The sequence below is a fragment of the Kogia breviceps genome, chromosome 8, assembly GCF_026419965.1.
Source record: "Kogia breviceps isolate mKogBre1 chromosome 8, mKogBre1 haplotype 1, whole genome shotgun sequence".
NCBI classification, from domain to species: Eukaryota; Metazoa; Chordata; class Mammalia; order Artiodactyla; family Physeteridae; genus Kogia; species Kogia breviceps.
The window spans coordinates 41,773,250-41,800,741 of record NC_081317.1 but is presented as its reverse complement, the minus strand read 5'-3'; the positions used below and the strand labels follow the sequence as shown (position 1 = coordinate 41,800,741).

General features: G+C 49.7%; 3 protein-coding genes across 6 annotated transcripts in view; 1 reads left to right on the top strand and 2 right to left on the bottom strand.

The window, feature by feature from the left end:
- The window catches only part of KIF24 (kinesin family member 24), a 70,979-nt gene extending 60,197 nt beyond the window's left edge, over window positions 1-10,782 (bottom strand). The window contains exon 1 of one of the 2 annotated variants that reach the window (XM_067041307.1): window positions 10,639-10,782. The gene's annotated coding sequence lies outside the window, so the exon portion shown is untranslated. The remainder of the gene's footprint in view (window positions 1-10,638) is intronic. The other variant, XM_067041309.1, reaches the window with a different exon arrangement.
- NUDT2 (nudix hydrolase 2) lies at window positions 26-11,295 on the top strand. Its single transcript, XM_059072824.2, has 3 exons — window positions 26-112; window positions 8,506-8,639; window positions 10,698-11,295. Exons 2-3 carry the CDS (start codon window positions 8,513-8,515, stop codon window positions 11,012-11,014), a joined length of 444 nt encoding a protein of 147 aa, XP_058928807.1. The 5' UTR covers window positions 26-112; window positions 8,506-8,512; the 3' UTR covers window positions 11,015-11,295.
- Window positions 11,296-13,587: 2,292 nt separating this feature from the next.
- MYORG (myogenesis regulating glycosidase) lies at window positions 13,588-25,466 on the bottom strand. 3 transcript variants are annotated; one of them, XR_009337059.2, is made up of 4 exons: window positions 25,155-25,466; window positions 19,893-21,997; window positions 15,838-15,970; window positions 13,588-13,984 (listed from the first exon to the last, which is right to left on the bottom strand). XR_009337059.2 is itself a non-coding variant. In XM_059072781.2 (2 exons), the coding sequence occupies exons 1-2, from the start codon at window positions 25,367-25,369 to the stop codon at window positions 19,786-19,788; spliced, it is 2,427 nt and encodes an 808-aa protein (XP_058928764.2). In that variant the 5' UTR covers window positions 25,370-25,464; the 3' UTR covers window positions 18,026-19,785. The 3 variants fall into 3 exon arrangements, 2 of the variants coding, with proteins under 2 accessions (XP_058928764.2, XP_066897407.1); XM_059072781.2 differs by lacking the exons at window positions 13,588-13,984; window positions 15,838-15,970 and having other exon boundaries at window positions 18,026-21,997; window positions 25,155-25,464; XM_067041306.1 differs by lacking the exons at window positions 13,588-13,984; window positions 15,838-15,970 and having other exon boundaries at window positions 18,026-21,993; window positions 25,155-25,300.
- Between the last annotated feature and the right edge of the window lie 2,026 nt (window positions 25,467-27,492).

The following is a 27,492-nucleotide window of genomic DNA, read 5'->3' as shown; positions in this document are numbered from 1 at the left end:
CCTTCTGCCCGAAGCTGTTGGTCGCCCAAAGCTCAATGGAGCTCTCCGGATTGGTCGACGTACCCCCGGTCTCCGTTCAAGCCCCGCCTCCTGCCTGCTTCCACTTCGGAAGGTGAGTAACATTAGAGAGGGGCGACTGGCTTTAGTTCTCCAAGGTGGAACTGAGGCTCGGAGATATGGGAGTCTCCAGCTGACTAACCTCCCGTCGCTGTAGAGTCAGAGGTGAACGTTCCCTCCTCCAAGCTGGCAGTGGGGCGTGGTTAGGCCAGGCCCCAGATGGTCGCAGGACCTCAGTTTTCCTATATGCGTAGGGAGAAGGGATCAGTGGCCCCGCGAGCCTTGCTTGCCCTCATGCAAGTGGTGATCGGGTGGGTCGTCGGAAGCCCAGAGTTCCGGGTATAGGGCCCAGCGACCGGAGGGCCATTCCTTCCCCTCCTTGGGCCTCAGTTTTAACATTGTTGTTATCTTTTAAGCCCTGTCTACTTTCCAAAAGTGGTTTTATATTTTCTAATTGCTTCATTTATTGAATGGATAATATCGTGGCAATTATAGCAGAAGTAAAGAAAGTCACACGAGAGTCCCACTACCTAAAAAGATAACTTTTTTTCCTTGTTGTGGTTTGGTTTGGACCCTTATGTATTTATTATATCTCCTAAGGGGAAAATATGTGAATGACAAAGTAAACTGAATGCAATCAAATAGGCAAATGTAGCTAATGTAGAGTCGAGGTTGAGAGCAATGATGTTGGGAGACAGGCAGATCTGCTTTTGAGTCACTACCCAGACACATGTCTGAGCTGTAATTTCCTTTTTCCTCTTCTGAAAACTGGCAGTAGTGCCTCGTGGGGTTGTTGTGAAGATTAAGTGAAATAACAAAGGTAAAGCACTTGGCACAATGCCTGACAAGTAGTAACTCTTCCAAAAATGATAGCTATTGTCTTCATAATAGAAACAAGCAAATATACTAGCCAATGGAGCCAGCAGATATAACTGAGTACCCAATTTAGTTCAAAACTTGTCAGTTAAATAAATAATAATTCAGGAAGCAATACATTCTTCAAAAGAGTGGAATTTCTTCCTAGTAGCTATATCAAGAGGAATTTATCTTGTGGGGCCATCAGGGATATACATGGTGTGATCACCGGTAGTTTTGCAGAAAATGTGAAAAGCCATTTCTTGATTCAACTGTCAATAAAAGCTAAGAGCATGCCCTTAAAACATAACATAGAGAAGCTTTCTGATAATCTTGTATGATAACAGGGGTAAGCGTGACTCATATATTCAGTACATCTATGTCAGACCCTACATATACATTATTTATTTAAAACTCTACAGCAATTGTGAATAGTAGGTTGTTGTTTCCTTGTTTGTAAGATGAGGAAAATGAGGCCTAGAAAAGTTAAGTATTTTGCTCAAAGTAAGACACTGTTAAATTAGGGAGCTAAGTCTCACTGCAAAGCCAGCCATGCTTTTCTGTGTTGTGCCGTGCTGTTTCTGACTGAAAGAGGATGAAAATACTTGGAATACCAGATGTACAAGCAGCTTTACCCAAATGGAGGGAGGTGGGCTGCAGAGATACCTACAGAGGAAGCAAAATCTTTCTCTAACAGGAAATTTCAGCCTTGGGAAATGAAGAGATGGGATGAGGTGATCACTGAACTCTAGACGCATGTGTCCATTTACTTTGTGGGTAGTCTATAGCACTTCAAATTCAACTTGTCCCAAACAGGAATCATTTGCATACATTCTACTCCTACTTCTAACTAGTCACTCAAACCAAAAACCTCTCCCTTTCCCTCTCCCTTGGACAATGAAACATCAAATAGTGTTGATTTTCTCTTTGAGACCTCTCAAATTCATCCCTTCTTCTCCTTTCTCACTGCCTCTGCCTTAATTTGACTCTGTATCATTTGTCATCTGGACTGTTGGCAACAGGCTTGTAACTGGTTGGCCTCCTTGCCTTCTAATTGTTTCTCCACTTTCCTTGCTGTCAGAATGTCTCTGTAAAATGTCAACCTAACCATATTACAGCCATGTCCAAAACCAGTCCAAGGCTCCTCATTGCCTACGGGATAGAAACTAAGTTTTATCAATGGAATGTCATCTTGTCCTTGAGGGTCTTTGCTCACACTCCTTCCTTGGCCTGGAGTGCCCCTTGCCACCTTTATCTGCTTGGTAAACTCCTAGTCATCCCTCAAAATCCTTTTGGCGTACCCCTTGACGTAAAGATATCACCCCTTCTTTGCTACATTTACATCTTACACATAACCCTTGTGATGCAAAAAGCACATTTGGTAACTTGTCTGTTTAAACATCTTCCACTTTCACTAGTGTTCAGCTTCCTATCTACTCTTTTTTTTTTTCCCCTATCTACTCTTCAATCCTATTACACTGCCTGTCGCATGGGACACACTCAACAGACATTAGATGAGCGAATGAATCCTTTCAGGCTCTAGTATTACAATTCCCCATGTTTGCTTTCCAGAATTGTACAGCAGATGGCACTAATAGGCCACTTAACAGATCTCCTTCACTAGAAATTATTTTTGTCCCAACCTTGTCTGACTTGGCTTCATCCTAGAAGCCAATATTCATGTCATTACAGGTGAAATCTCCTGTTTCCTCCCTCAGCCAAATAGCAAAGATAGCAAGATGACTCAGCAGCTTGGTCTCTGTGAGAAAAGAGAGTGGCAGATGTCCAGGGAAAGGTGCAGTTGAGGGAACATTTTCTTTGTCAATTTATTCAATTTATGGTAGTTGGGAGCTTTTTTCTTTCTTTTTAGTTTTATCTTTTTATTGTTGTTATAAGAGAGAGCTTTATTCAAAGATGGGAGCCTCATTTCTGTCCATTCCTTTGAAAGGGAAGAAGGGACTTGGAGAATTGGAGAAAAGACCATTGTGATGTGGGAAGTGAGGGAAAGATGAGCAGTCACAAAGTTGCTTGTGGCAGGCAGAGTTGGCCTTCCTCCTCTCAGTGGAGTGGCCTGGGCAAATTTTCGGGACACCAGTGCCCTAAGTTAGGAATTTGTGTGCTTACCCAAGGCTAGCATCCAGTGTGTCCCCAGTACTTGGTGCTTGGGAACCCTCAGGCTACTGGGTATGGTTTTGAATGTTTGGTTATAGGTTCCTGCTTCCCAGAAAAAAAGCAGAAGAGGCATAGAAACCTTTATCAGAGACACAAAGTTTAGGAGCCTCAGACTACACTTTACCCCTCCAGGGTTGTTTTTGGGCACCAAGACCATCATCTATGCCACCCTCCAACTAAAACCTCTTCTGTGGAAAGGAGTCCAGTTAGACGTCTTTAAAATCCTCCATGTGAATAGAGATCAAAGTGTGGGAATTTTGGAACTGGAAATGATTTTATAAATCATTTTCGTGTCCTCTCTCTCAGGGCTATTTGTGCCCTGCTCTTTCACAGTTAAGCAAAGCAGTATAAAGGGAAAAAAATACAGATTTTGGAGTTAGACTTACTTGAATTCAAATCTCAGCATTCACAGACCAGCTATGCCTTTGGGCAAGTATTTTAAACTTCCTGAATCTCAGTTTCCTCATCGTAAACTGGAGATAATAATGCTTGTTGTGAAGAGTTGTCTTGAGCATTAGAAAAGATACACGTGAAGAACCTTGCACAGGGTAGATGCTTAATTGATAACATGGTGGGATGAAATACTGTTTGTGCTAGAGGTATTTTACACTAGGAGGAACAAGTCGGGGGGTAGGATTTGGAGAGCTCTTTCTGTATGTAAAGGTACATTTATGAGGGCTTTGGGGGTTGAACTATGCTTGCAGTAGCACTCTGATTAATTTTATGAAAATATTGGAACACAGCACATCAGTATAGCCATTTATCTGTGAATTATTTTTTGGCACCTAAGTCCTGAACCTCCTAGGCTGTGAGAGAATTGTATCTATAGAGAAAGCCAAGAGTACTTTTCGTTAGCTTCTGGAACCTTCGATGACATTGAGGGTTTTTTTGTTCAGGTTTTTTTAACCACCTAAGGCACTTTGCCACTTTTCTGAAGTGTGAATTGCCTGCTGTCAGCCTGGAGTTCTCACCTCCGCAATCCTGGCTGCAGGCATCTTTGCATATTAGACACTGTGTTCTTTAACCCCCTGAGGTTTGAATCCACTCAGAGTTTGTGCGTGCCAAAACGTGTGTGTGTGTGTGTGTGTGTGTGTGTGTGTGTGTGTGTATGAGGGAGAGAGAAAGAAATCTGGCTACTTTCAAACCCCAGGACAGTTTCAGCTCCGTGGTCTCCAGAAAAACAGAAAGCCTCCAACAATAGCTCCATTGACTTTTATGTAAATGGCACTCCTCAGGAAAACACTGGGCTATTTCCCAAAGTCCCAGAACGTACCCTGAACATTTGTTTGAGTGGGAGGTGGGGAGACAGTTCTGTTGAGTCAATGAACATCTGTTGAGAGCTGCTGTGCTGGGTCCCAGGAGACAGCTCATAGTCTGGCTCTTACCTGCCAGAGGTACAGACAGAGATTTACCATACTAGGCATGCGTGCTTGTGGTGGCTTTGTACTGTGTCCACTTAGCTGAGCTGGAACCGAGTTTCCCAGGATTCCCTTTCTGTATGGTTCTAGTTGGGGTTGACCTCAAGAAAATTTTGTGCAAGATTTGGAAAACTGAAGTGAAGTAGCAGCCAGTACACTGTGAAGGATACCGGGCATGGTGGCAGTGCATACCTTTTGACACTGATCTGCTGTCTCACCTTGGTAGTGCAGGACAGCACCCAGGCCTGCAGCTCCCTAACTCCTGCCGAATCTCCTCCTTCAGCTGCTCTGAGAGTCCTAGGCTAGATGTACGTTCAGCTCTGTGGCAAAGGGCCTTTGCTTCTCCTGCAACTCACTGGAATCAGTGAGCTTGGAGACAGTGAACAGAAGTCGATTTGTTCTCACAGGTTCCAGTTCTTTCTCTCTTCCACTACACAGGCAGCTTTCCTTCCCAACTGCTGGCCTCACCGACTTACAGAGACTTCAGGCCTAATATCAGATGCAGAAGTGACAGAGTTGTGTGGATTTCTCCATCAACTTCCTAATTGGACAAGGTCTAATCCCTATACTAAAGTCTTACTTTACTCTTGCTCATAGTGTTCTGTTTCTCTTATCAAACCCTACAGTAGAAGATTATTCAAGCCATGTTAAAGGCCCAGAAGATGGAATGATTAGAAGCCAGAAGGCTTCACAGAAGAGGTGACATCTGAGCTGTTGCTGAAAGGATGAGGAGGTAGTTAAATGGATGGGGAAGGAAGGAGAAATTCTAGAGGACAGCTGGCTCAAGCCAAGCAATTGAAGGGCAAATAGGAGTTCTGCCTTTCTGTCCTCTCTGTGGGTGCAGAGCATAGAAAGTGAGCATCTATCTGATCCTACCTCTTCTTGTTCCATCAAGATGAACCATTGGTCAGTCTGCTTCTTAGATGTGGTCACTGCTGAATACTGGTATCTACTGAGATGCATTTTTGCTGGGTGCACCCCTGTCAGTAACCTAAGCCTCCTCCCCATAGGAAAATATTGGCCTGCTCCCCTCTCCCCAGTAGTTCCACATGGCCACCCCAGGACTGTCTTTCTTGGTCCCCCCCATGCAGCATCTTTGTTTCCTCATGCTGTATTGGCGATAGCAGTGGTGTGGAGGGAGGGCACTGTGCTCACTTGTCTGAGATCCCTAAGCTTATTGAGGGGTTCCAACATCCATTTCATGGGACTCCACTCAAAGCAGGGGCAAGGTGCCCTACACCTATGACTTGCTAATACTTTCTGAGCATCTTGATAGGAAAGCATGGGATCAGGTACCTGTTTCTGCCTAAACCTGGAACCAGTCATTTGAAATCTTGCTTCACCAGTTCTTTGGTGACAGGGTTCCTTCTGGCTTCCAGAATAAGGAACGTTCTCAGCATAAATGGGGAGACCAGGGAAACAGAACACCATATTTAGTAAAAGCCTGATACCAGTTTACATATGAATTTTAAACTCAAAAAGAACCATACTTTACATACTGTTATGAGCCATTCTTTTTCCACTGAAAATCTTTACAAGCAACACATCTGACTCTACCTGATTTTTTTAAAGGCCTCATAATCTTCCATCATATAGATGAAATACTGTACTTATTTAACCATTCCCATATTGATGGATATTTGCTTCTGCCCTTTTTTTCTTTTTGTGTGTGTGTGTACATCTTAAACATGTATTTCTATATGTCAGTATGCCTAGAATTGGAATTCCCGGGTCTAAGGGAATGTGCATTTTATGTTTTGATAATTATTACCAAATTGTCCTGCTAAGGGGATATGCTAATTTAATCTCCCACCAACAGTAAATGAGAGCACAGACCATTTCAAAAACCTATTTTGAGATTATTTCCAATCCTTAAAAACTCTCATTACAGGTGTAGAAAGGTTTGGAAAGGTCACAGTGTTGGGTGTGCTTGGTTTTTTGAGTAAGGAACCACTGTTCTCTAGAGTAACATTACCATCTGTTGGTAGTCCTGAGAATTGCCCTGGAACAGGTTGTGATTTGGGTCTGATTTTTATGCCTTTGACAAAGCAAGCTCATCTTGATTGAGCACCAACAAGGGGCCCATGGAGACCATCAGCGTCTACTCCAGCCACCCTTTCAGCATCAGCTCTGCCACCTATGAGCACCAGCTCCTTCTTTGGCTCTGGAATCTTGGAGATGAGACCCTCCGACTCGGGCCTCTCCCTGCCTGGGCCACTCTCTCAGGCCTCTACTGCATTTGAGACACCTGGTTTTCTTTCAGTTCTGCTGTCTCACCTCGGAACCTATGCCAATGCTGTTCCCTCTACCTGGAACATATTTTCTCTCCTCTTTCCCTTTGACAGCTTACCTCCTACTCATCCTTTACTTCTCTGCTCAAACGTCCTTTCTTCCAAGAAGCATTCCTTGATCCCTCAGTCAGGGTTAAGTTACCAATCACACATTTCCCCTTTGGAGCACATACCTTATTGGCAATTATTTTTAAATTTGCTTAACTATTTGATTAAAGTCTGCCTCTTCCACTAGAATATAAACTATATTCTAGGGCCTCCCTGGTGGCGCAGTGGTTGAGAGTCGGCCTGCCGACGCAGGGGAAGCCGGTTCGTGTCCCAGTCTGGGAGGATCCCACGTGCCGCAGAGTGGCTGGGCCCGTGAGCCATGGCCGCTGAGCCTACGCTCCGCAAAGGGAGGGGCCACAACAGTGAGAGGCCCGCTACTGCAAAAAAAAAAAAAAAAAAAAACCACTATATTCTATATTCTTGTGAGGGCAAAGGCCAAGCACAGTACTTGGTACATAGTAAGTACTCAATAAATATTTGTCGAGTGAACAAATGGTACAAGTTTTTCTTTTGCAGGGCTTGACATAAAGGATCTTCCATATTTTTTGTTACTTTGATTACTCCTTCAGATGATGAATTTTTCACTTCTGCAGATATTCCTACTCCCTTCCTGTCTTTTGTTGTTGTTGACATTTTTTTTCTGAAATGGAAAAAAGGCTAAATGGAAAAGACTAAAAAAGTCTGTCTTCATTATATTTCTGATTATAAAAATAATAAATGTTCTCTGTAAATTCCAAATAATACAGATATATATGGAGCAGAAAATGGAAGTCTCCCCATAATCTCATCCCCCCAGAAAACAGTATTAATGATGTGTATCCTTCAGACATTTTTCTGTGTGTAATGAAATCTATTGAGATGACATTCCAAGCACTGTTCTAAAGCACTTTACAAAAATTAAGTCATGTAATCCTCATAGCAGCTCTTTACAGTAGAGCTGTTACTATCCTGTCTTACAGATATGGAAACAGGCTTAGGAGCTAATCACACAGTGAATAAGTGGCAGAGCCAGAACTTGAACCCAGGCTCCAGGTTCACACTCTTGACTACTCTGCCAGTTCACCTCTGATGGGGTAGGAAAGAGACTTTCTACCATGTGTTCCCTTTTATACTTCGAGTTTTGAACCATGTGAATGTATAACATTCCAAAACGGATAAAAGATTGAAAAAAAATCAATAATAAATTTTTAGTACACTAAGCTACCCTTCCTAAGTGACCCCTCTGAGCCATCAGAAACCACATTGTTGGAGTCTCTTTGCTCCAGAGACTCAGGTTGGAGGCTGAGGGAAATGGGATTGTGAATTTGATGATAATATTGTACTGCATATCTCCCATTCTCCGCATCTCTCCAGTTTCAGTGGGGTTGCTTCTGAGGATCTCCAGTCTCTACATACACATGCCAGCCTTGTTTTAGCTGGGAGACCTAGAGGAGTTGGGCTAGAGCTACACTAACAGGTAGGGACCAAGGTCCTGCAGTTACACACAAAGGCCTGTCTCTGACTCCTGGTTTTCCCCCATTGGTTCTCAGCATGCTGCCTTTATCTGTAAGTGATGAGGTCACTGTTAGCTGGTCTGTGCTACTCCGCAGCACCAGAGTGCTGCCCCCCAGTATGGATCTTCCTGTTTTGTGTAACTTCGAACATCTCATTTGTTACTCCTTCAGATAGACCATGGCCCTGAGAGCATGTGGCTTGATCATCTTCCGAAGATGTCTCATTCCCAAGATGGACAACACTGCGATTGAATTTCTACTGCTGCAGGCATCAGATGGCATTCATCACTGGACTCCTCCCAAAGGTGCCAGGCCAGAGGGGCGGGCTTTGGGGAAATGCCAAGCACTGTTCAGAAATCCACCCTGCCAGGCACCCTGCAAGGCTTGCTTCCCAGTGATTGTGTAGCAGGAGGGGGTGGGGGTGGGGGCAGGAGCTCTTGATCCTTTCTACTTACAAAGTCTCCATGCCAGGCCAGAGAAGAACTGGAAATAGAACTCTGTGGCTGAATTCCAGGGCAGAAGCAAGACCTGGTTTTCTTTCCTTTTTTTTTCCCTCTTCTCCGCGCCATGCAGCATGTGGGATCTTAGTTCCCGACCAGGGACTGAACCCGTGCCCCCTGCAGTGAAAGCACGGTGTCTTAACCACTGGACTGCCAGGGAAGTCATAACACCTGGTTTTCTTGCATCAGTCACCAGAGCCTCTGTGGTGAACGGCTGGGTAGGGGAAGAGGCACTGGGCTTGGAATTGGGGACTTTGGGGTCAAGTTATTACTGGGCTACAGGTCAGGAGCCCATAGTGAACAGCCCCCAGAGAGAAAGGAGCAAGTGGGGTTGGGAGGGGTGAACAAGACTCCAGGGTTGGAGGAAAACCAGGAAGTGGGAATAGGAAATATAATTTGCACATTCAAGTTTCACTGAGGAGAAACAAGGTGAAAAAAAAAAAGAGACAGAAGTGTCACAGATACTATGAATAGGAATATTCACACTTGCCTCCTGATCACCTGAGCACACTGCACGGTCCCTCTCACTGCAAGATTTCAAAGGACCTCTCTGAATTTTTCCCTGCTTGGGCCTGGGGGAGAAGTTACCCTGTTAACACCTATGGGCAGAGTGCTGAATAGATGCTTCTGGGCAGGGTGTGCTCAGAGACTCCCACACAGTTCTGAGGGAAGGTCGGGCATCCTGGATCAGCGTCACCTGCCTCACCATCAGCATTCCTCCCACCTTCCTCCCCTGGTGCATTACCTACCTGTCTTTGTGTCTGTGGCTATATGAGGTGCTATACAGAGAAAATTCCCTAGCAGCCGTGAATGAAAATGGGCTTTTAAGTCCAAACTCCTGGCTGCTTTCTGTGGGAGCTGTGCAGCAGCAGCTGACTCAGGGCACTGCTCTGAGGACCCCTGGGATGGAGGAGGATAGGATGTAGCCCTGTCTTTGAACTAAGAAGAGAACAGCTAAGAATTTCTGCTCTCTATGAGCTCCTGAACCAGGAGGCCCCCAGCAACTTGCTGGAGCCATGTGTTGACCAAGGCTGCCAGACCCCTCCCAGGCCTTCTTGGAACCCCCTAGGGAAGCTGAGAATTTGCAGGGAGGGCTTGAGGCAAAGCTGAGGGCTGCTCCCATTCTGCAGAGCTTCAAGTTCTCTTACAACAGTTTCTTGGCAGTTGTCTGCTTGGGTTTGGGCCTTGCCAACAAATTTTCTTAGAACTGGCTCTCAGCTTGTCCTTAGTCTAAGTTCCCATCAGGACTTTCCCTATGAAACGGGAATCTGGCCTTGCTCAGTTAGAAAGATGAAAACAATTTGGAAGAGCCTTGATAGCTACTTGGAAACAGCTGCCGGTGCCTCGGTGCAGGGTTCGGAGACAGACTGTTGGCCCTGGGACTTCAGGGACCAACTGCAGACAGTGTTTAAGTCTTCACTGTGCACTGTAGGTGAAGTGCTCCCTCTTCAGCCAGCTCCCACCTGGCAAGAAAGGACTGCCCCTCCTTGGGAAAATCACGTTAAGGTGTCCCAGGGAAGTTCTCCCTGAGAATATGGGATGAAGAGAACTCCAAAGAAAAATAGAGGTCTGAGGGAGGCTGTCTCTCTCACCAAGGAAGAGCAGTATTCTAGACCAGACTTGCCAAGTATATGGTTTGTTTCACTCTCTGTAGAGAAGATGGGGTGGGGAAGACAGATTGCGCAGACACCACAGAGCCAGACACTGCCTGCCCTGTACCCCATCCCTAGGCATGTTAGGATATTACCAAAGCTTAGCAACACCTAGAAAAGTCGCCAGAGACCCCAGATTTAAATCATCTGACCTGGAAAATCCAGCTTTGTTGAAGATTATGTCCACCTCCTCTTCTTTTCTCCTAACCAGGCCATGTGGAACCAGGAGAAAGTGACTTGGAAACAGCCCTTCGGGAGGCTCAGGAAGAAGCAGGCATAGAAGCAGGCCAGCTGACCATCATTGAGGGATTCAGAAGGGAGCTTAATTATGTGGCCAGGGAGAAGCCTAAAACCGTCATCTACTGGCTGGCGGAGGTAAAGGACTACGACGTGGAGGTCCGTCTCTCCCACGAGCACCAGGCCTATCGCTGGCTGGGGCTGCAGGAGGCCTGCCAGTTGGCTCAGTTCAAGGAGATGAAGGCGGTGCTCCAGGAAGGACACCAGTTTCTCTGCTCCACAGTGGTCTGAACTGACCAGATCAGGGTCTTTTGCCTCCGTAGGATCCTTGAGGGCTTCTGAGGTGAACTACCTTTGCTTCCAGGGAAGCCTGTGCTGGTCTTTGGCTCATTATAGCAGATTGCAGACAGGCTGGTAAAATCAGCTGAGGACCCTCAGAGAAGAGCAAGCAAAAATCTCAGCTGGGTGGAAAGGAAGGGAAAGGAGTTTTAAAAAAAAAAAAATGGCCAAGCCCAGTGAGTGCATCCTTATACTTTATGAATAAACCTCAAGCAGCTTATCTCTCCTTCTAACCTGCTGTATTTATTTCATGGGCTCTTGCCTTGGGTGGGTAGAAAAGCTAGAGTGAATCAGAGCTCTGACCTTAGCTGGAGGGAATCCTGTGTTCAAGCACCGTACCCCAGAGAAGCTGAGGGACGGAGTCAGAATCAGAGAGACCCAAAACTGCTGGGTGGCTCTCCTGCCTCTGGACCTCCAAGCATCCTCACCCCACCACACCAGTGTACCTGAGACGTAGTGACTTGTAGCGGACAGGATATACAAGCGAGTGGGACTGGAGAGCAGGAATGGAGTCTGCTATACAATCAGCCCACCATATCCGCGGATATCGAGGGCCGACGGTGGGACTCAAACATCCTTGGAATTTGGTATCCTCCGTGGGTCCTCAAACCAATCCTCCGCGGATAACGAAGGACAACTGTACTTGCTAATGTATCTTTCCCTGGCACCAGGCACATATGTTATAGGTGCTCAGTAAATATTTCCTAAGATAATTCGAGACCCAAGGAACATTGGAACAAATCCCCAGTCACAACAGGGAAGAGAAGGACAGGCAACCCTGGGCCACCAGGTCAGTGACACATACACTCCAACCTCCCAGCCCAGTCCTGACTCCCAGGGTCAGCGTGGTTGTCAGCATGACTGAGGCCACTGGCAAGGGGCAGGCCTGAGCCTGGGGGGCTCAGCTGGGCCACCCGGCAGCCCTGTCACTACCCCGTGCATTCCTCGCCTGCAGCTGCCTTCCCCGCCTTTAGCAAGCCCTCATCATTGGCACTTCTCTCTTCCCATCTGCTCCCTTTTTCCACAATTCAACTGTAAGATCCCGAGCCGCAAGAGCTGGGTCTCAGCCCTCTTTCCCCTTGCTACTAGGGCTCAAGGAATGCAGGGCAGGTGTTAGATCCTACAGCCCTTCCAGGAGCTGTTAGCAGCTGGATTCATGTGGATTTCATTAGAGGGTTGTTGTCCAGTGAAGTGCAGAAGGTTGGATGGGAAGGGGCATTGGCAAAGGTCAACCTGGATTACCAGGGTCAAGAACAGCCACCCCCAGAGGAAGGAGAGAGAAGTCATCCAGGTCTTCGATCAGGCCTCCAGATGTTTTCAGTCACTGGTTCTCCATGCAGACAGGGCAAAAGTACTAGCAAACAGGATTCTGGAGCCCTGCCAGGGACCTGAATGGTTTTGTTCCTCACCCCTTGGAGCAGCACTCCCCGAAGGAGGCCTGCTACAGGAAGTTTTTGGAGCTTAGTGCTCTCCTTCCAGGCCAGCAGGGACCACATCCCACTGAGTTAATAAGTGCTTGCTGGGCAGTGGTGCCAAGCCACAGACTAACAAGGGCCGGCTGGCCCTGTGCACTCAGCATGGGAGTCTGTGGAATCTCAAAATGTTAAGACCTCATACATCAGAGTTGGAAGGGACCTGGAAAATGACCTGATTCTGCTGCTCACTTTTTTAGCTGAGGATATTGAGGCTTAAGAAGGTAGATGGTCCTGGCAGTTGCCTGTATGTGAGGTCCTTTGAGGATGAGGTGCCAGAGGGAAGACTCTGCCTTAGAATATCTTGTACAGCTTTGGAGTCATTCTTCTGGGACTTACTTACAAAGTTTTCCATTAAAACACAGGTACTGGACTTCCCTGGTGGCGCAGTGGTTGAGAGTCCACCTGCCGAGGCAGGGGACGCGGGTTTGTGTCCCGGTCCGGGAAGATCCCACATGCCGCGGAGCGGCTGGGCCCCTGGGCCCGTGAGCCATGGCCACTGAGCCTGGGCGTCCGGAGCCTGTGCTCCGCAATGGGAGAGGCCACAACAGTGAGAGGCCCGCGTATCACAAAAAAAATAAAAAATAAATAAAAAATAAAAACACAGGTACTTTGGAGAAGGTGGGGCAGGGTGGCGGGGGTGGGGGGAGCCCATAAACTGCATTCAGGTGTTCACTTTGTAGGATGAATTGACAGAAAGGTGGGACTGGGGCATGTTATGGGCGGTGGATGAGGGAGGGAGAGAGTGGAACCGAGATTGGGATGTAGCAGGCGAGTAGGCTTTGTTGTCATCACCACTTTGCTTTCGGCCACCCAGGCTTGTTCAAAGGCTATAGGGCTAAGACTGCAATTTCCCCTTCAATCTAAGGCCCTCCAAGCTGCAGAGCATCTCCTCCTGGAAGCTTCCCTAATAACCACTCACCCTATAAACACCATCCTATCTCCACCTACACCCAAAAAGGCTTCTCTTGGAATTCCACATGTTTTCCCCACTACCACCTGCACCACCCCAGGGTGAAGAAGCATCTAATGAACTAATCCCCACAAGGGTGGTTTTAAGTTGCCCCCTCCTGGGGGCATTTTTTTAAAAATTTATTATTTATATTTGGTTGCATTGGGTCTTAGTTGCTGTGCGTGGACTTCCTCTAGTTGCGGTGAGCGGGGGTCACTCTTCGTTGCGGTGTGCGGGCTTCTCATTGCGGTGGCTTCTCTTGTTGCAGAGCATGGGCTCTAGGCGCGTGGGCTTCAGTAGCTGTGGCGCGTGGGCTCAGCAGTTATAGCTCACGGGCTCTAGAGCGCAGGCTCAGTAGTTGTGACACACGGGCTTTGTTGCTCCGCGGCATGTGGGATCTTCCCGGACCAGGGCTCGAACCCATGTCCCCTGCATTGGCAGGCGGATTCTTAACCACTGCGTCACCAGGGAAGCTCCTGCGGGCATTTGATAGAGGCTCTGGAAAACCAAAATGCCCTCTTGACATCCAAAAGCAATACCTTACACCCCCGCAGTAAGCAGTTGTTTGCTGAATTGAAGACCCAAAGGAATGAAAGTATAAGGGTGTTTTTAATGGTAGAATTTAAATGGAAATGCTCGTGCTGGTGTGGGACCCCAGGTGGGACCCCACGTTTGAGGAGCAGAGGCTGACTTCTCCATCAGTCCAGCCTGTGGCCCAACGGGTCCCTTAACCTTCTAGAGGAGGGCCGTTCCAGCCCCGCCGCTGCCCTCTGGAGGTTGTGCTACAGGTTTCCAGTGAGGCTTGCTCTCAGCCTTCTGCCTAACCCTCCCCCTTCACTTCCTTTCCCCTCCTACCCCTCCTGCAGCTCCCCATTGTGTAACAGGAAGTGCTCAGCAAGACCCCCTGAGGAGGGGAAAGGGGGCTATGGAGGGAAAAAACAGCACTAGGATACTGAGTATAGAGGCACAGCCTCTTCCTGTTCTTCAGACTGGGAACCCCCAGGGACAGAGCCTCTTCTCCTTCAGTTTTACCCCACTCCCCTGACACACACACCCCGCCCCCCGCAGCCAGACTTAGGGCTTGTCTCATAAGGCCAAGAATTCTCCCTTCCTCTAATGGGTGAGGGGCGTCAAAAGGTACAAATTTTCAGTTATAAAATGAATAAGTCATGGGGGTGTAATGTACAGCATGGTGACTATAGTTAATAATACTGTAGTGCATATTTCAAAGGTAGGAGAGTGGATCTTGAAGGGTCTCATTACAAGAAAAAAATTTGTAACTGTGTATGGTGATGGCTGTTAACTGGACTTGCTGTGGTGATCATTTAGCAATATATACAAATATCGAATCATTTATGTTGTATACCTGAAACTAATATAATGTTATGTCACTGACCCCTCAATTAAAAAAAAATTCAGTCTCTCTTTTCCCCTATAGTCCATTAAAATGGTAAAGTACATTGAAAAAAAATTCTCTCCTCCCCTCAAGCTGCTGGAAAGATCCTTGGGCATGATAAAGTAAATGGCCAGCCTGAAGATAAAAGCCATGTTGCTCCTTGGGAGCTGGGGTGTGTACCAGAGAGGGGAGGGTGTCAGCAGAAGTCCCACTGAGTCGGACAATGGCAGGAAAGGAAATCACCCAGTTGCCCCTGTGGTTTTCTTCAAGGCTGGGTCTGGGCAGGCCTCCCCTTGCAGGGATGGGCTGTGCAGCTGTTCCCAGAACAGAAGGTAGGGAGTACTTCTTCAAATGCTTTTCAGAATATGCTCATAAGTATGTGTGTGTGAGCAAAACAGAAGCAGAAGTGGATTTAGATCTCCCCTATTCGATATTTGTATATATTGCTAAATGATCACCACAGTAAGTCCAGTTAACAGCCATCACAATATACAGTTATAAAAAAATTATTTTCTTGTAATGAGCCCATTCAAGATCCACTCTCCTACCTTTGAAATATGCATTACAGTATTATTAACTATAGCCACCATGCTGTACATTACACCCCCCTGACTTATTTATTTTATAACTGAAAATTTGTACCTTTTGACCCCCCTCACCCATTAGGGGAGGGGAGAGAAGGATTTAGATCTTAGAGGTCTTGAACATCAGAGCTTGAATTTTTTTCCTAAATGACCTGATCGAATTTCAGAAAGATTTCCTTGGCTGCTATGTGAATTGAATTGAAGGGTTCAAGAGTAGAAAGATTAGGAGTCCACTGCAATGGTCCAGGCTAGAACTGATAAGATCTGACATGGGGTAGTGGCCAGGGGATGAGAGGTCAACATTGGCCTTGGACTTGAGGAAGAGTGAAGGGACCAGAAATCTTGGTGAGGGACAACAAAAGAAGACTTACTTGCTCTGTAGCCAACCAGGGTGAGGGATACTTTGTCCATATCTGGGGGAACAAGAGCAAAGATCCTCCCAGAAAATTCACATCTTGGTCTTAGAGAGAGGGCTTGGCCAGGGTTTAGCTGATTCATAGAGTGCTAAAAGGGAAACGGAGGCAGACTCTTAGGGTACACACGGTCACAGAATGGGGGTGTTAGGCCCCAGTCCCAGATTTCCTGCAGTGGCCACTCAGTCCCTCCCCATTACCTCTGGAGAAGGAAGCTCCCTGTTGCTGCATACCAGCCTCCTCACCCCCACCCCCAGCCCAGGGGTACAGAAAAGACCAGTGGGGAACTCTGGCCATGACAAAGCTACTGGAAGCTCCATGGAGGAGGGGCAGCCCTCCTTCCCCACCCAGATGTACAGAGAGAGAGAGAGAGAAATTTGGAATGTACAAGAGGTGCTGGCAGAGATGGGGGGGTTGGACAAGGCTCTAAGAGGGCAGAGTTTCTGGCATCCTAGCAAACGGGTGGAGGTAGCTTCTAGTCCACTTCCCTCCCCTTCCCCATCCCAAGGCCAGCTCTTTCTCATGGTTCCTACCATTTCAGCCACTGCTGCCCAACTTTTTGAACCTCTCTTTTTTGTTGTCAGTAGGGGAAGGGGAAACACTTGTTGGCCTAGAATCAGGCCCATTGGGTGGCAGCTTCAGAGACACACATTTCAGTGGCTCCCCAGCCTTGGATATGTATACGCCGGGGCTGGCCCAGGCTGTTGAAAGATGGGTGAAGACTGGGCGGGAGATTCTAGGCTTCTAGCTACAGACCACCAGGTTCCAGTCCAGTCTTGGGTACTAATCTTCTGTGTGATTCAGGCCAGTGCCCTCCTCTCTCACTGTTTTAGCTTGTTCATCTGTGCTTTTGTGATTAACAAGGTCAGTGGCAGAGGCCAGATTAGAAACCAGATTGCAAGCCAAGGGCTAGTTTGCTGGGATTTGGCCAGTCAAGGGCACTCTTCCCTTTGGCCCTGTCCCAGCACACAGTGAGTGTTCAGTGGGCATGGTGTGTCCCCTCCCCCATCTAAGCTGCCTGCCCTCAATGCCCTTCTAAAATTCTTAACATTTTATTTGACTTCACTTCAGATCTTTTTTTTCTTTAATTGGCCACACCACATGGCATGTGGGAATCTTAGTTCCTCAGCGACCAGGGATCAAACCCGGGCCCCCTGCAGTGGAATTGCGGAGTCCTAACCACTGGACCTCCAGGGAATTCCATCAGTGCCCTTCTAAAGGGTACTCCTCCTCCATGCCTGATAACTTAGGCCTTCCAGATTACTTTACCCAACCTCAACTCCCATGCCATCTCATACAGCACACTACTACTTGGTATAGAACTTTATGCAACTATGGAAGTGTTCTATAATCTGCACTGTCCAATATGTGAGCCACTAGTCACACAGGGCTTTTGAACACTTGAAATGTGGCTAGTGTGCCTGAAGAACTGGATTCTTAATGATGTTTAATTTTAATTAATTTTAAAATTAAATTTAAGAAGTGACATGTGGCTAGAGGCTACCCAAAAGGGTACAGTATCAGTTTTAGGCAGAGTTTTTCTTTGTTCCTTGTTTAGAATTAAGAGTTGATAGGAGTTACCATTTATTTGACACTCTTTGCCAATTTTTGCATAAGTACTTTACAGACACATCTCAGTGAATCCTAGAAATTCTATTTTAAAGATGAAGAAACCAAGGCTCGAGAGGTTAGGTCAACTGGCTTCAGACTGCATAGCAAGTGGAGGGCCATTCAAGTGTGAGTATTGCTCTCTAGCCATTTAGGGAAGTTTCCAGGACCCAGCCTGGGTGCCCTCCTTCTACAGTCACTCCACACACAGCCCATGGCTGTGCACCAGGGCCCAGGGAGGCTCATCACTGAATACTGATCAGTAAATGCTCTTGACAAAAAGGAGAGGGAAGCTAATTCCATTTACTCCCCATCTCCTGGTGACCCCTGGCTCCTGACATTCCACTTCAGATGTCTCTTCTCTTGCCTCTCTCCTGGATCACAGTGTCCCTCGGGTCACAAACTCAGAGTTCAACTGGGTGCTATGTGCAGAGGTTTGGGAAGAGAGTGTCACATGCAGGCCCAGAGGAAGCCAGTTGGGCTGGGAGCTGGGGCCTGGAAAAATCCATGTTATTTTTAAACAAGAAAAAAAAAACCCCACATTATATTAGCTTTTATTGAGCACCTACTTGTGCTAGGCACCTTATATAAATGTGCTTATAATTCCCTTAACAACCTGGGAGGTAGCATTATTATCACCATTTTACATATGAAGAAACAGGCTCAGTGAGGTTAAGCAGCTTACAGCTTGAAGATGAGTGGTAGAATCATGGGTGAGTGCTCCTAAACTTTCATTAGCATAGCATTCTTCACACTGAGAAAATAGAGGGGGTGGAGAAGTGGGCAAAGAGGTGCATTCTCTATGGGGTGAGGGACTGATTTTGCTGTCCAAGCCATTACTGGAAGCTGAGCCCTGCCCTGTTTCCCACCTCCCCCATCTGGCAAGCCACTCCTTCCCCAGACTCAGCTGCAAAGTCAGGAGAAACTCACTCTGGCTGAGGTTGCTTTTCTTAGAAAGGGAAAATGGCTAAAATGAAAGACCTTACCCTGTATGTATATTTGTAGGTGTCAATGTGCACGGTAGTTTTTGTGCTAAAGCATGCCACTACCAGAATAAGAACATCGCTCCCTCCCCCTTTTTCTTCCTATTTCTGGCTGCACCCCCCCCACTTGTGGGGTTCCCAGACCAGGGATCGAACCTGTGCCCCCTGCAATGGAAGCACAGAGTCCTAACCACTGGACTGCCAGGGAAGTCCCTAACATCACTCCCTTTTAAGCCACACCTCAAGTGTGCAGGGAGTGAGGCAGCTGAGGAATCTGGAAAGGACTGTTTATTTCCTACTAGAGTCCCAGAGACATCACCTAGGAAGGGACCAAGTCAACAATCAAAACCTCAAATTTGCTCCCTGCTCTCTCCCTCCAGGCTTATGCAGCCTCGGAGGTACTGCACCAGGGACATATGGTGCCTCTCTCCCTCTCTCTCTCTTTCTCTGTCTCTCTGTGTCTCTCTCTCTGTCTCTCTCTCTCTCTCTCTCACACACACACACACACACACACACACACACACACACACACACACACACACACACGTTCTTGAGTTAAGGCTTCAAGTCTGGCCTGCATGGCTTTGCAAGTCTTTGCCCATCAGGCAGTGGCCCTGGCCCAAGGCTGAACCATGTGTGTACACAGATGCATAAGTGCGGTGTTAGGAGGTCTTCACAAATGAGGGACAATGATGATGGCTCTGTGCCGAGCCTAGTCCACCTGTCCTTTGGGAGGGGACCTCCTGCCTCCTTGTCAGTTGGCCAAGTACCTCTGTCTCTTCTCGCCAGCTGGGGTGGGACCAGGTCAGCCACAGGTCAGGCCAGTGCTGGGGACTCAGGACCTGGCTTCCAACACTGAAAATGTGCCCTTTCTAAGTGTGGCTGGCGGCTATTTGGGGACCTTAAAGAGGATCAAGTCACCACCTCAGAAGGGCAAAGATGGCCACTCAGGCCAGGATGGAGGGTGAGGTTTCTCTCTGTGCTTTTAAAACCCAACCGTGTTTAACAGGAAGAGAGCTGACCTTTTTCCTCTGTGCTCTCTTGCCCCCAGCCCAGGGAAGAGGTTTCTGTAGACTGGAGTGAGTATGGAGAGAAAGAGGGCTGTTAGGATTGTGCACTGGAGTGGGAGGTTGCTTTAGCATCTTCTCCCCTGGCCCTACAGAAGCGGCTCCAGCACATTTACTTCAGTACCCACTTAGTGGGTGGTACAGAAGTGGGGACTTCCTGGGGATACCCGGTGTGGCTGTGATGCAGGGTTAGAGGTCTACATGAAGACTGCGGTTAGGGCTATGGGGTTTCTGGGTCCTGGGCTGGGTCAGGATGCCCAGATGAAGTACGCGACCTCATCCAGGTCAACGGGGTAATCCGTGAGCAGCACTGGTGTCTTGTCGAAAAGCTCACCCTTATAGCTGCGCCACTTGCCTGCGGGCAGGTAGACGTCCCGCTCCTGCTTGCCTGGCTCCAGTACCGGCGCCACAAGCAGTGTGTCTCCGATAAGGAACTGTGAGTCGATGCGGTGCGCCGTCTCGTCGCCGGGCGCGATCCACCAGAGGGGGCGCACGATGGGGTCTCCCGTGTCAGTGACCTCACCAGCCAGCTCAAGCAACAGCGGCGCCACGAGTGAGGCCCTCAGTGCAGTGAACTTGTGCGCGATGGCCACCACTTCGGCGTCGTACCGCCAGGGTGGAATGGAGAACTGCATAGCTGGCATGAAGGCGGCTACTTCCAGCCAGCGCACGTAGAGCTCGCGCTCGGGCACATCGCCGCCGCTCACTGTGCGCTCAGACACCGCGTTGCCACCCACCATATCGGGCAGGATGAATGGGTAGCCGAGCATGCTGACAGTGAGCACGGCGGGGATGAGCGAGCGCAGCCCCAGATCGTAGCCCCACACCGAGTCGCGGTCCACCAGGCGGAAGAAGCACGAGATGTTCTGTGACTGGTAGCCCACACGGACCTCGGCCAGTGAGAAGAAAGGCAGCGCCATCTCTGTGTAGCGCCGGCTCCATATGTTGGGGTCGGACAGCGGCCTGTAGGTGCTGAAATCCCGCGGCAAATAGCTGACCTCTCCAGCGTCGAACTTGAAGGAGGCCACGGCGTAGCGCGAACGCAGTCGCCGCAGATGCCCCTGAAACCAGTCGCGGGCCTCCGGGCGCGTGAAGTCGAGCACGGCGCCGATGCCATTCCACCAGCGCACGAGAGCAGGCAGACGGCCCGTGGGTTCACGCACAAACAGCTCGCGCTCCACGCCTTCGCCAAAGCACGATGAGTTGTAGTTGACAAACGGGTGCACCCAGAGCGTGACGCGAAAGCCAGCGTCGCGCAGGCGGCGGAACATGTCGCTGGCGTTGGGAAACTTGGTCTCGTCGAAGTCGAAGTCGCCATAGGCAGGCGTGTACATGTCGTCGATTTCCAGATGGCTGCTGTTGAAGCGGTGCTGGCGTATTTGCTGAGCGAAACGCTGCACCTTGTCCTGGTTCACCGAGCGCCCGTACAGCACCCACGTGGACCAGATAGGGTCCCGGAAGGCCTCAGGCGCTGGCACCCTCGATGGCTTGTTGAAATAGCGCCGCACCATGTACTTGTGGATGGAAGTGACATCGGAGCCGACGCACACGCGGTAGCTGAGCTCGGGCGCAGCAGCGCGGCCGGCGGGCGGCTTGTAGGGCGTGTCGTGGTAGCGTGCCTGCAGCCGCAGAGAGCGCTCCGTGCTGTTCCAGCCCAGGTGGAAGGGCACTGAGTCGTTGACCTTGATGGCAGCCGCGCGCGATGACAGCCAGTAGCGCTCGAGGATGCCTCCAAATGCGGCGTCGGAAGAGTAGACGTCGCTGGTGACAAAGGGCTGAGGCTCTTGCTGGCCGTCCAGGCGGATGGGCCAGTGCTGGGTCTTCATCTCCGCGCCGCCGTACCAGTGCGCCCCCGCGTCTCCCAGAAACATGGCGTGCTCCACCGCGCGCCCCGGCGCCTCCTCCTCCCAGCGCACGCGGTAGCACATGACCGTGTCCTTGGGCCGCACAGTCTGGATGAAGAAGTGCAGCGGGCGCCCATCTGCTGTGCGAGAGCAGGCAAGCCGGGCGCCGTCGCGGCTGCAGGAATCGAGGTCCAATGCGCCCGAGCGGAAGGCCAGGCGGAAGACCTGCTCGCCCTTCTGGTTGCGAATGGAGAAGCCGCCGCGGTTGAGGTCCAGCAGCTCGGCGCGCAGGCGTTCCGCCTTGCGTAGAGAGGCGCTGTAGTAGCACCAGGCCACCACCGCGGCCAACACCAGCAGCAGCCCCAGCACTGCGGAGCCCAGCAGCGGCTTCAGCTCTTTGGACGGTTTGGGCTTGGTAGGCGAGAAGTTGTCAGGCAAGAAGGTGTACATGGTTGCAGCTGCGACGGCCTCGGGGCTCTTACGACCTGTGTGGGTCCCAGGGCGGCGGCGGGGGTAGGCCTGGCTCTTTTCCTGAGGATTCTGGGGCATCAGCCCCCAGTTAAGGAAGGAACAGGCAGTGGGGCCACCCGGCAAAGCCCGTCTGACCTTGGCCTGCCTGAGTCAGGAAGGGGAAGAGAGAGGTGGAACTGAGCCTTCTCATTCCATAGTATTTACATTTGCTGCCACAAGAAAGAAGTGTATATTTTGGGAAAGTGTATACTGGGACGTAAGGGCTTTACCCTTATCAGGTCGTTCTGTCTGCATTTTACCTACCCTTTCTCATGGGCCCCACTGTTTGCCAAAATTAGTCAGGACTCTGAAGGGGAGGGTCAGATGATATTCATCACCATTTTCCTGGTGGAGGAACAAACCCAGACAGGGTCAGGGAGCTGTCCAGGATCACAGAATTAATCAGGCCTCCCTGGATCACACATGGGGACAGTTCAGGCTGAAGAGAAGGGGAGGAATCTGGAGAGGGCCTCGTTTCCCAGAGATGTGGCCATGGTGGGAGAGGGGGGATAAGCAAGCCAGCTCCTTAAGACCTCTGACACAGCAGGAGGCTGGGTCCCTGAGTGGGGAGCGGGAGAGGAGAGATGAAGGGGAACAGTTCAGGCATGGAATTTAATCTTGAGTCAGAAGCCATATTAAATCTGGAGATTAGAGAAGATACTCAAAGCCAGACTCAGTCCAAGGGCCTGGTTTGGAGGGGGGGCAAGGTTGGGTTTGGACTTTAGGACTGGGGTCAGGAGCCTAGCATGGGGGCTTGGTGGCTTCTCACATCTCCCTCTCTTTGCTCTCAAACTCCACTCTGCTCTCAGCCATCAGGATCACCAAGTCCATTTCCCTGCCCACCTTCCTGCTCTGCTCCCAGCACCACATCTGTGGGCCAGCTACCTTCTGGCTTTGTCTCTAGCACTCACCCACTGTCCTGTTTGCCCCTACCCTAGTTAGAGCACTGTCATTTCTCCCCTGTATCGTTGCAACACCTCCCGGGTAGGCCTTCCTGCTTTCAACTTGTTCTCCTCCAATGCCTTCTGCTCACAGCAACCATAGTGATCTTTCTAAAACACTTATCAGATTACATCTCCCCCTAGTTTAGGGAGCTGCTCATGACCCCCATGATGAAGTTCAGAAGTGTAAGCTTTGCAAATTTAAGTCCAAGGCATACATGGTCTCACCTGTCCTTCTGATTCCATTTTCAGCCAAGCCTACCCTATGACTACCAAGCTCATTCCTTTCCTAACCTCAATCCTTCAGGCCACCTGCTTTAGGAAACTTCACCCACCCATCTTGGCCAACTTCTCTCCCCCACCTACCAGCTCTCTGGCAATCAGACACCCCCTACGACACAATCAGCTCTTATATACTGTATGCTAAAGATTCAGATATGACTACAGAGAAACACAGACTTGGGAGGAGGTGTGTGTCCAAACCTGCTGTTCAAGGCTACTGACCCTTCCTCTCTCAGCCCTCAGGGCAGAGTCCAGCAAAGAAATAGCACCAGCCACGTGCATACACAGACATACACTGCCAGCCTGCCTGCTGCCCACCTGCTCCAGCTGGAGGGAAGGAGAGAGGGAGATTGGCAAACAGTAATTAGACTCCTCCCAGATGCCAGTGTCTGTTTCCAAGTCCCCAGCAATTTCCAAGGAGACACCAGAATTGCTCAGCGTTCTCACTTCCCCCACCTCTCCCATGAAGAGATTATCAAGAATGCCAGGTGCCAGGTACAGATTGGAATTTTTATCCCAGTTGTCAACATACAGCTCCCCATAATGCCCCCCCCCCAGTAAGGTTCTATCTCAGGGCCTTATTCTCCGAGCTCCCTCCCCCAACTCCCTAAACTGGTCAGTTCCAGCTAGTCTAGAACAGCCCCTTATTCCCTTCCTCTCATCTCATACAACTTAGCCTTCAAAATTCCCCCAACCTACTATGGACTTCCCTTCCTGTAGGTATAGGCTGGAAAAGCCTTCCTGGAAAATGCAGGCATAGCCTTTAGCGGATGCCCTTAAGCTAAGCAGGACCCAAAGAAGGCCTTAGGTGGCCCAGGCCAGACCTGCTGTACATTTATATTCAATTCATTCAAGACAACCAAGGCCCCATTCTGGGCACTAAGGGACTAGGGAGAAAGAGTCCATATCTGAGTAGGACAGAGATTGCTCATCCTCAAAACTTTCATATTAAGTCAGCCTATCTCATGACCCCTGGAGGCATGGCCAGCCCACCAAGGTGACCTCAAAAGCCTTTTCAAACACTTAGGTCTTGAGAATTTTTACTTTCTAGGGTTCTGAAGTTCTTTGATGAAGGACAAAAACCCAGAGGCCCTCTGCTGGTCTCCCTAATGACACCATGGCATCCAACCCTAACAATAATGCTGAATAGGAGGCACAGCTGCAGTGCCCATTTTATAGATGAGGAAACTGTGGCCCAAACAGAAAAAGGAACTTGTTTGAAGTCACTCAGGTAGCAGGGTCGCCTGAATCCAAAATCCCAGCTTAACCCTGACAGGGAGCTAGCTAATGGTCTGACTGACTATCTGAATGCAGGAGAGAAAAGGAGCTTTGTGGCCAAGAGGGTGGGACAGGCTTCCATCAGGGGGGTGTGGGCATGGTGAGGCCTGTATTTCCAAGGACTGTTGCTTCTACTTGCCCCAGGAAGGCTTCTTGGGGATGGGAAGCGGTGATTTTAATGGCATTTGGTACAGGGGCCGTGGGGGAGGAACTGTGGTTCTGGTGTTAACGGTGGCGCTAGAGACCCCCTGTAACCTGCCGCCTCCGCCATCTGGCCAGCCACAGGCAACGCTGGCAGGTAGGGTTTGCCCTAGCCAAGCCTCTCCTCACTTGACAGTCAACCTCAGTCTTGGCTTCCAGCCCCTAGCCATGTCTAAGGGGGAGGGTCGGGCCTAGCCCAACTGAAGGGAGGCCATTCTACGTTGGGTCCTTTGTCCAACACAATTCCCAGGGGTAGGGTGAGGGGTGGAAATGCCAAAGGCAACTCGATCCGGGCCCTCTCCCCGTCCTGCCCAGCGAGCGGATCCGGGCGTATAGAGTGACTGAGCCTACAGCCTGGAATACTCTACACCTACTCCCAGCGCTGCAGCTATAATGTCCGAAAGGACAGACTGAGGTCAAGAGGGCGGTCGCCCGCTGGGAACCGCGGCCGAAGGGGCCCAGGTGTCCAGGCTCACCCCACCTACTCATCTGTAGGAGCGAAAGTTCAGGAAATATTTTCCCTCAGCAACCCCCCAACGTCTTCCCGCTGGGCGCACTCACGGAAGTGACCCCAGAAGTGGGGGTGAATGGAGGCTCCCGCAGATCCCCTCCAAGTTAGCAGAAGTTGAAGTGCCACGGTGCGTCGCGGGGCGCTGCTTAGCTGGGAACAGCTGAGGCCGTCCTCGAGCCCCGCCCCCTGGCTGCTTGGCCACGCCCCAGTCATTCGGTCTCGTCTTGAGTCTCGGTGTCCAGCTCCGCCCCTGGCGCCCGACCATCCTCCCACATTGTCACGCGCACTTGAGGTCACGCCTCTTAGCCCCCACCTTCCTCTTCTGTTCTGTGCCCAGCTCCTGGCAGCTCAGGCCCGCCGCCAGCCCGGTGCCTCCCGGTTCCGCCCCCCGCCTGCAGGCCCGCCCTCTCTGGACCGTTGCTTACCCGCACGCGGGCGGGGCTCTCCCCCAGGTCTGCTGGGAACTGTAGTTCTGGAGGGAGGTGCTGCTGTCGAATGTTAAGGTTCTCGCACCTGCCGGCTAAATTTGGGATGTGTATGATAAGGAGCGAGCCGCAGGGTAAAGGGACAGAGCTGGCCCTTGGGATTCCTTTTCCTCCAGATTTGGGGATGTTGAGGCCGTCTCGGTATAACGCTCTCATTAGCTCTTTTCCCATATGGAAAAAGGGTCGCGGAATTCTGGGAGAATCTCAGCGGCTCGGTGCAGGTCGGACCCAATCAAGGACCCCACAGAGTGGAGCCTAGTTCCATCAGCCGGGAGGCCCAAGCTATCAGCTCCCACCGGACCAGACCAGCAGTACCTGAGATCAGGGACTGAGAAGACCGGATTCTGCTCCGTATTTTACGGTCTTCCCCCACCCACTCCCCTTGGTGGCAGTCCTTAGAAGTGCCCCTGCTACGAGGAGGTGGGCGTGCCCCGCTATACACCTGCACCCAGGAGGAATGGGGTGCAAAAATACTGAAGATCCTTGAGGCTCCAAAACACCCCACCGCTTGCTCCCTGAGGGACAGAAAAACAGTGCTTTTCTTTTTTTTCTGGGCTGCGTTGGGTCTTCGTTGCAGCACGTGAGCTTTCTCTAGTTGCAGCGAGTGGGCGCTACTCTTTGTTGCGGTGTGCGGGCTTCTCATCGCGGTGGCTTCTCTTGTTGCGGAGCACAAGCTCTAGGCACGCGGGCTTCAGTAGTTGTGGCTGACAGGCTCTAGAGCACAGGCTCAGTAGTTGTGGCGCACGGGCTTAGTTGCTCCGTGGCATGTGGGATCTTCCTGGACCAGAGATTGAACTCATGTCCCCTGCACTGGCAGGCGGATTCTTAACCACTGCGCCACCAGGGAAGTCCCCCAGGGCTTTGTTTTATTTTGTTTGTTTGTTTTTTAATTTTTAAATTTAATTTTATTTATTTTTTTATACAGCAGGTTCTTATTAGTCATCAATTTTATACACATCATCAGTGTACACATGTCAATCCCAATTGCCCAATTCATCACACCACCATCCCCACCCCCCCACGGATTTCCCCCCTTGGTGTCCATACGTTTGCTCTCTACATCTGTGTCTCAGCTTCTGCCCTGCAAACCGGTTCATCTGTACCATTTTTCTAGGTTCCACATACATGCGTTAATATAAAATATTTGTTTTTCTCTTTCTGACTTACTTCACTCTGTATGACAGTCTCTAGATCCATCCACATCTCAACAAATGACTCAATTTGGTTCCTTTTTATGGCTGAGTAATATTCCATTGTATATATGTACCACAACTTCTTTATCCACTCATCTGTCGATGGGCATTTAGGTTGCTTCCATGACCTGGCTATTGCAAATAGTGCTGCAATGAACATTGGGGTGCATGTGTCTTTTTGAATTATGGTTTTCTCTGGGTATATGCCCAGTAGTGGGATTACTGGGTCATATGGTAGTTCTATTTTTAGTTTTTTAAGGAACATCCATACTGTTCTCCATAGTGGCTGTTATCAATTTACATTCCCACCAACAGTGCAAGAGGGTTCCCTTTTCTCCACACCCTCTCCAGCATTTGTTGTTTGTAGATTTTCTGATAATGCAAGACTTTGTTTGTGGTTGGTTTTTTTTTTTTTGTGTGTGTGTGTGTGTGTGTGTGTGTGTGTGGTACACTGGCCTCTCACTGTTGTGGCCTCTCCCATTGCGGACCACAGGCTCCAGACGCACAGGCTCAGCGGCCATGGCTCATGGGCCCAGCCGCTCTGTGGCATGTGGGATCTTCCCAGACTGGGGCACGAACCCATGTCCCCTGCATCGGCAGGCAGACTCTCAACCACCGCCACCAGGGAAGCCCCCAAGGCTTTGTTTTGTAATTTGAAATGTCTTGATCATGAAACCCTCCAAAATTGTTTTGGACCTCTTGGACTTGGG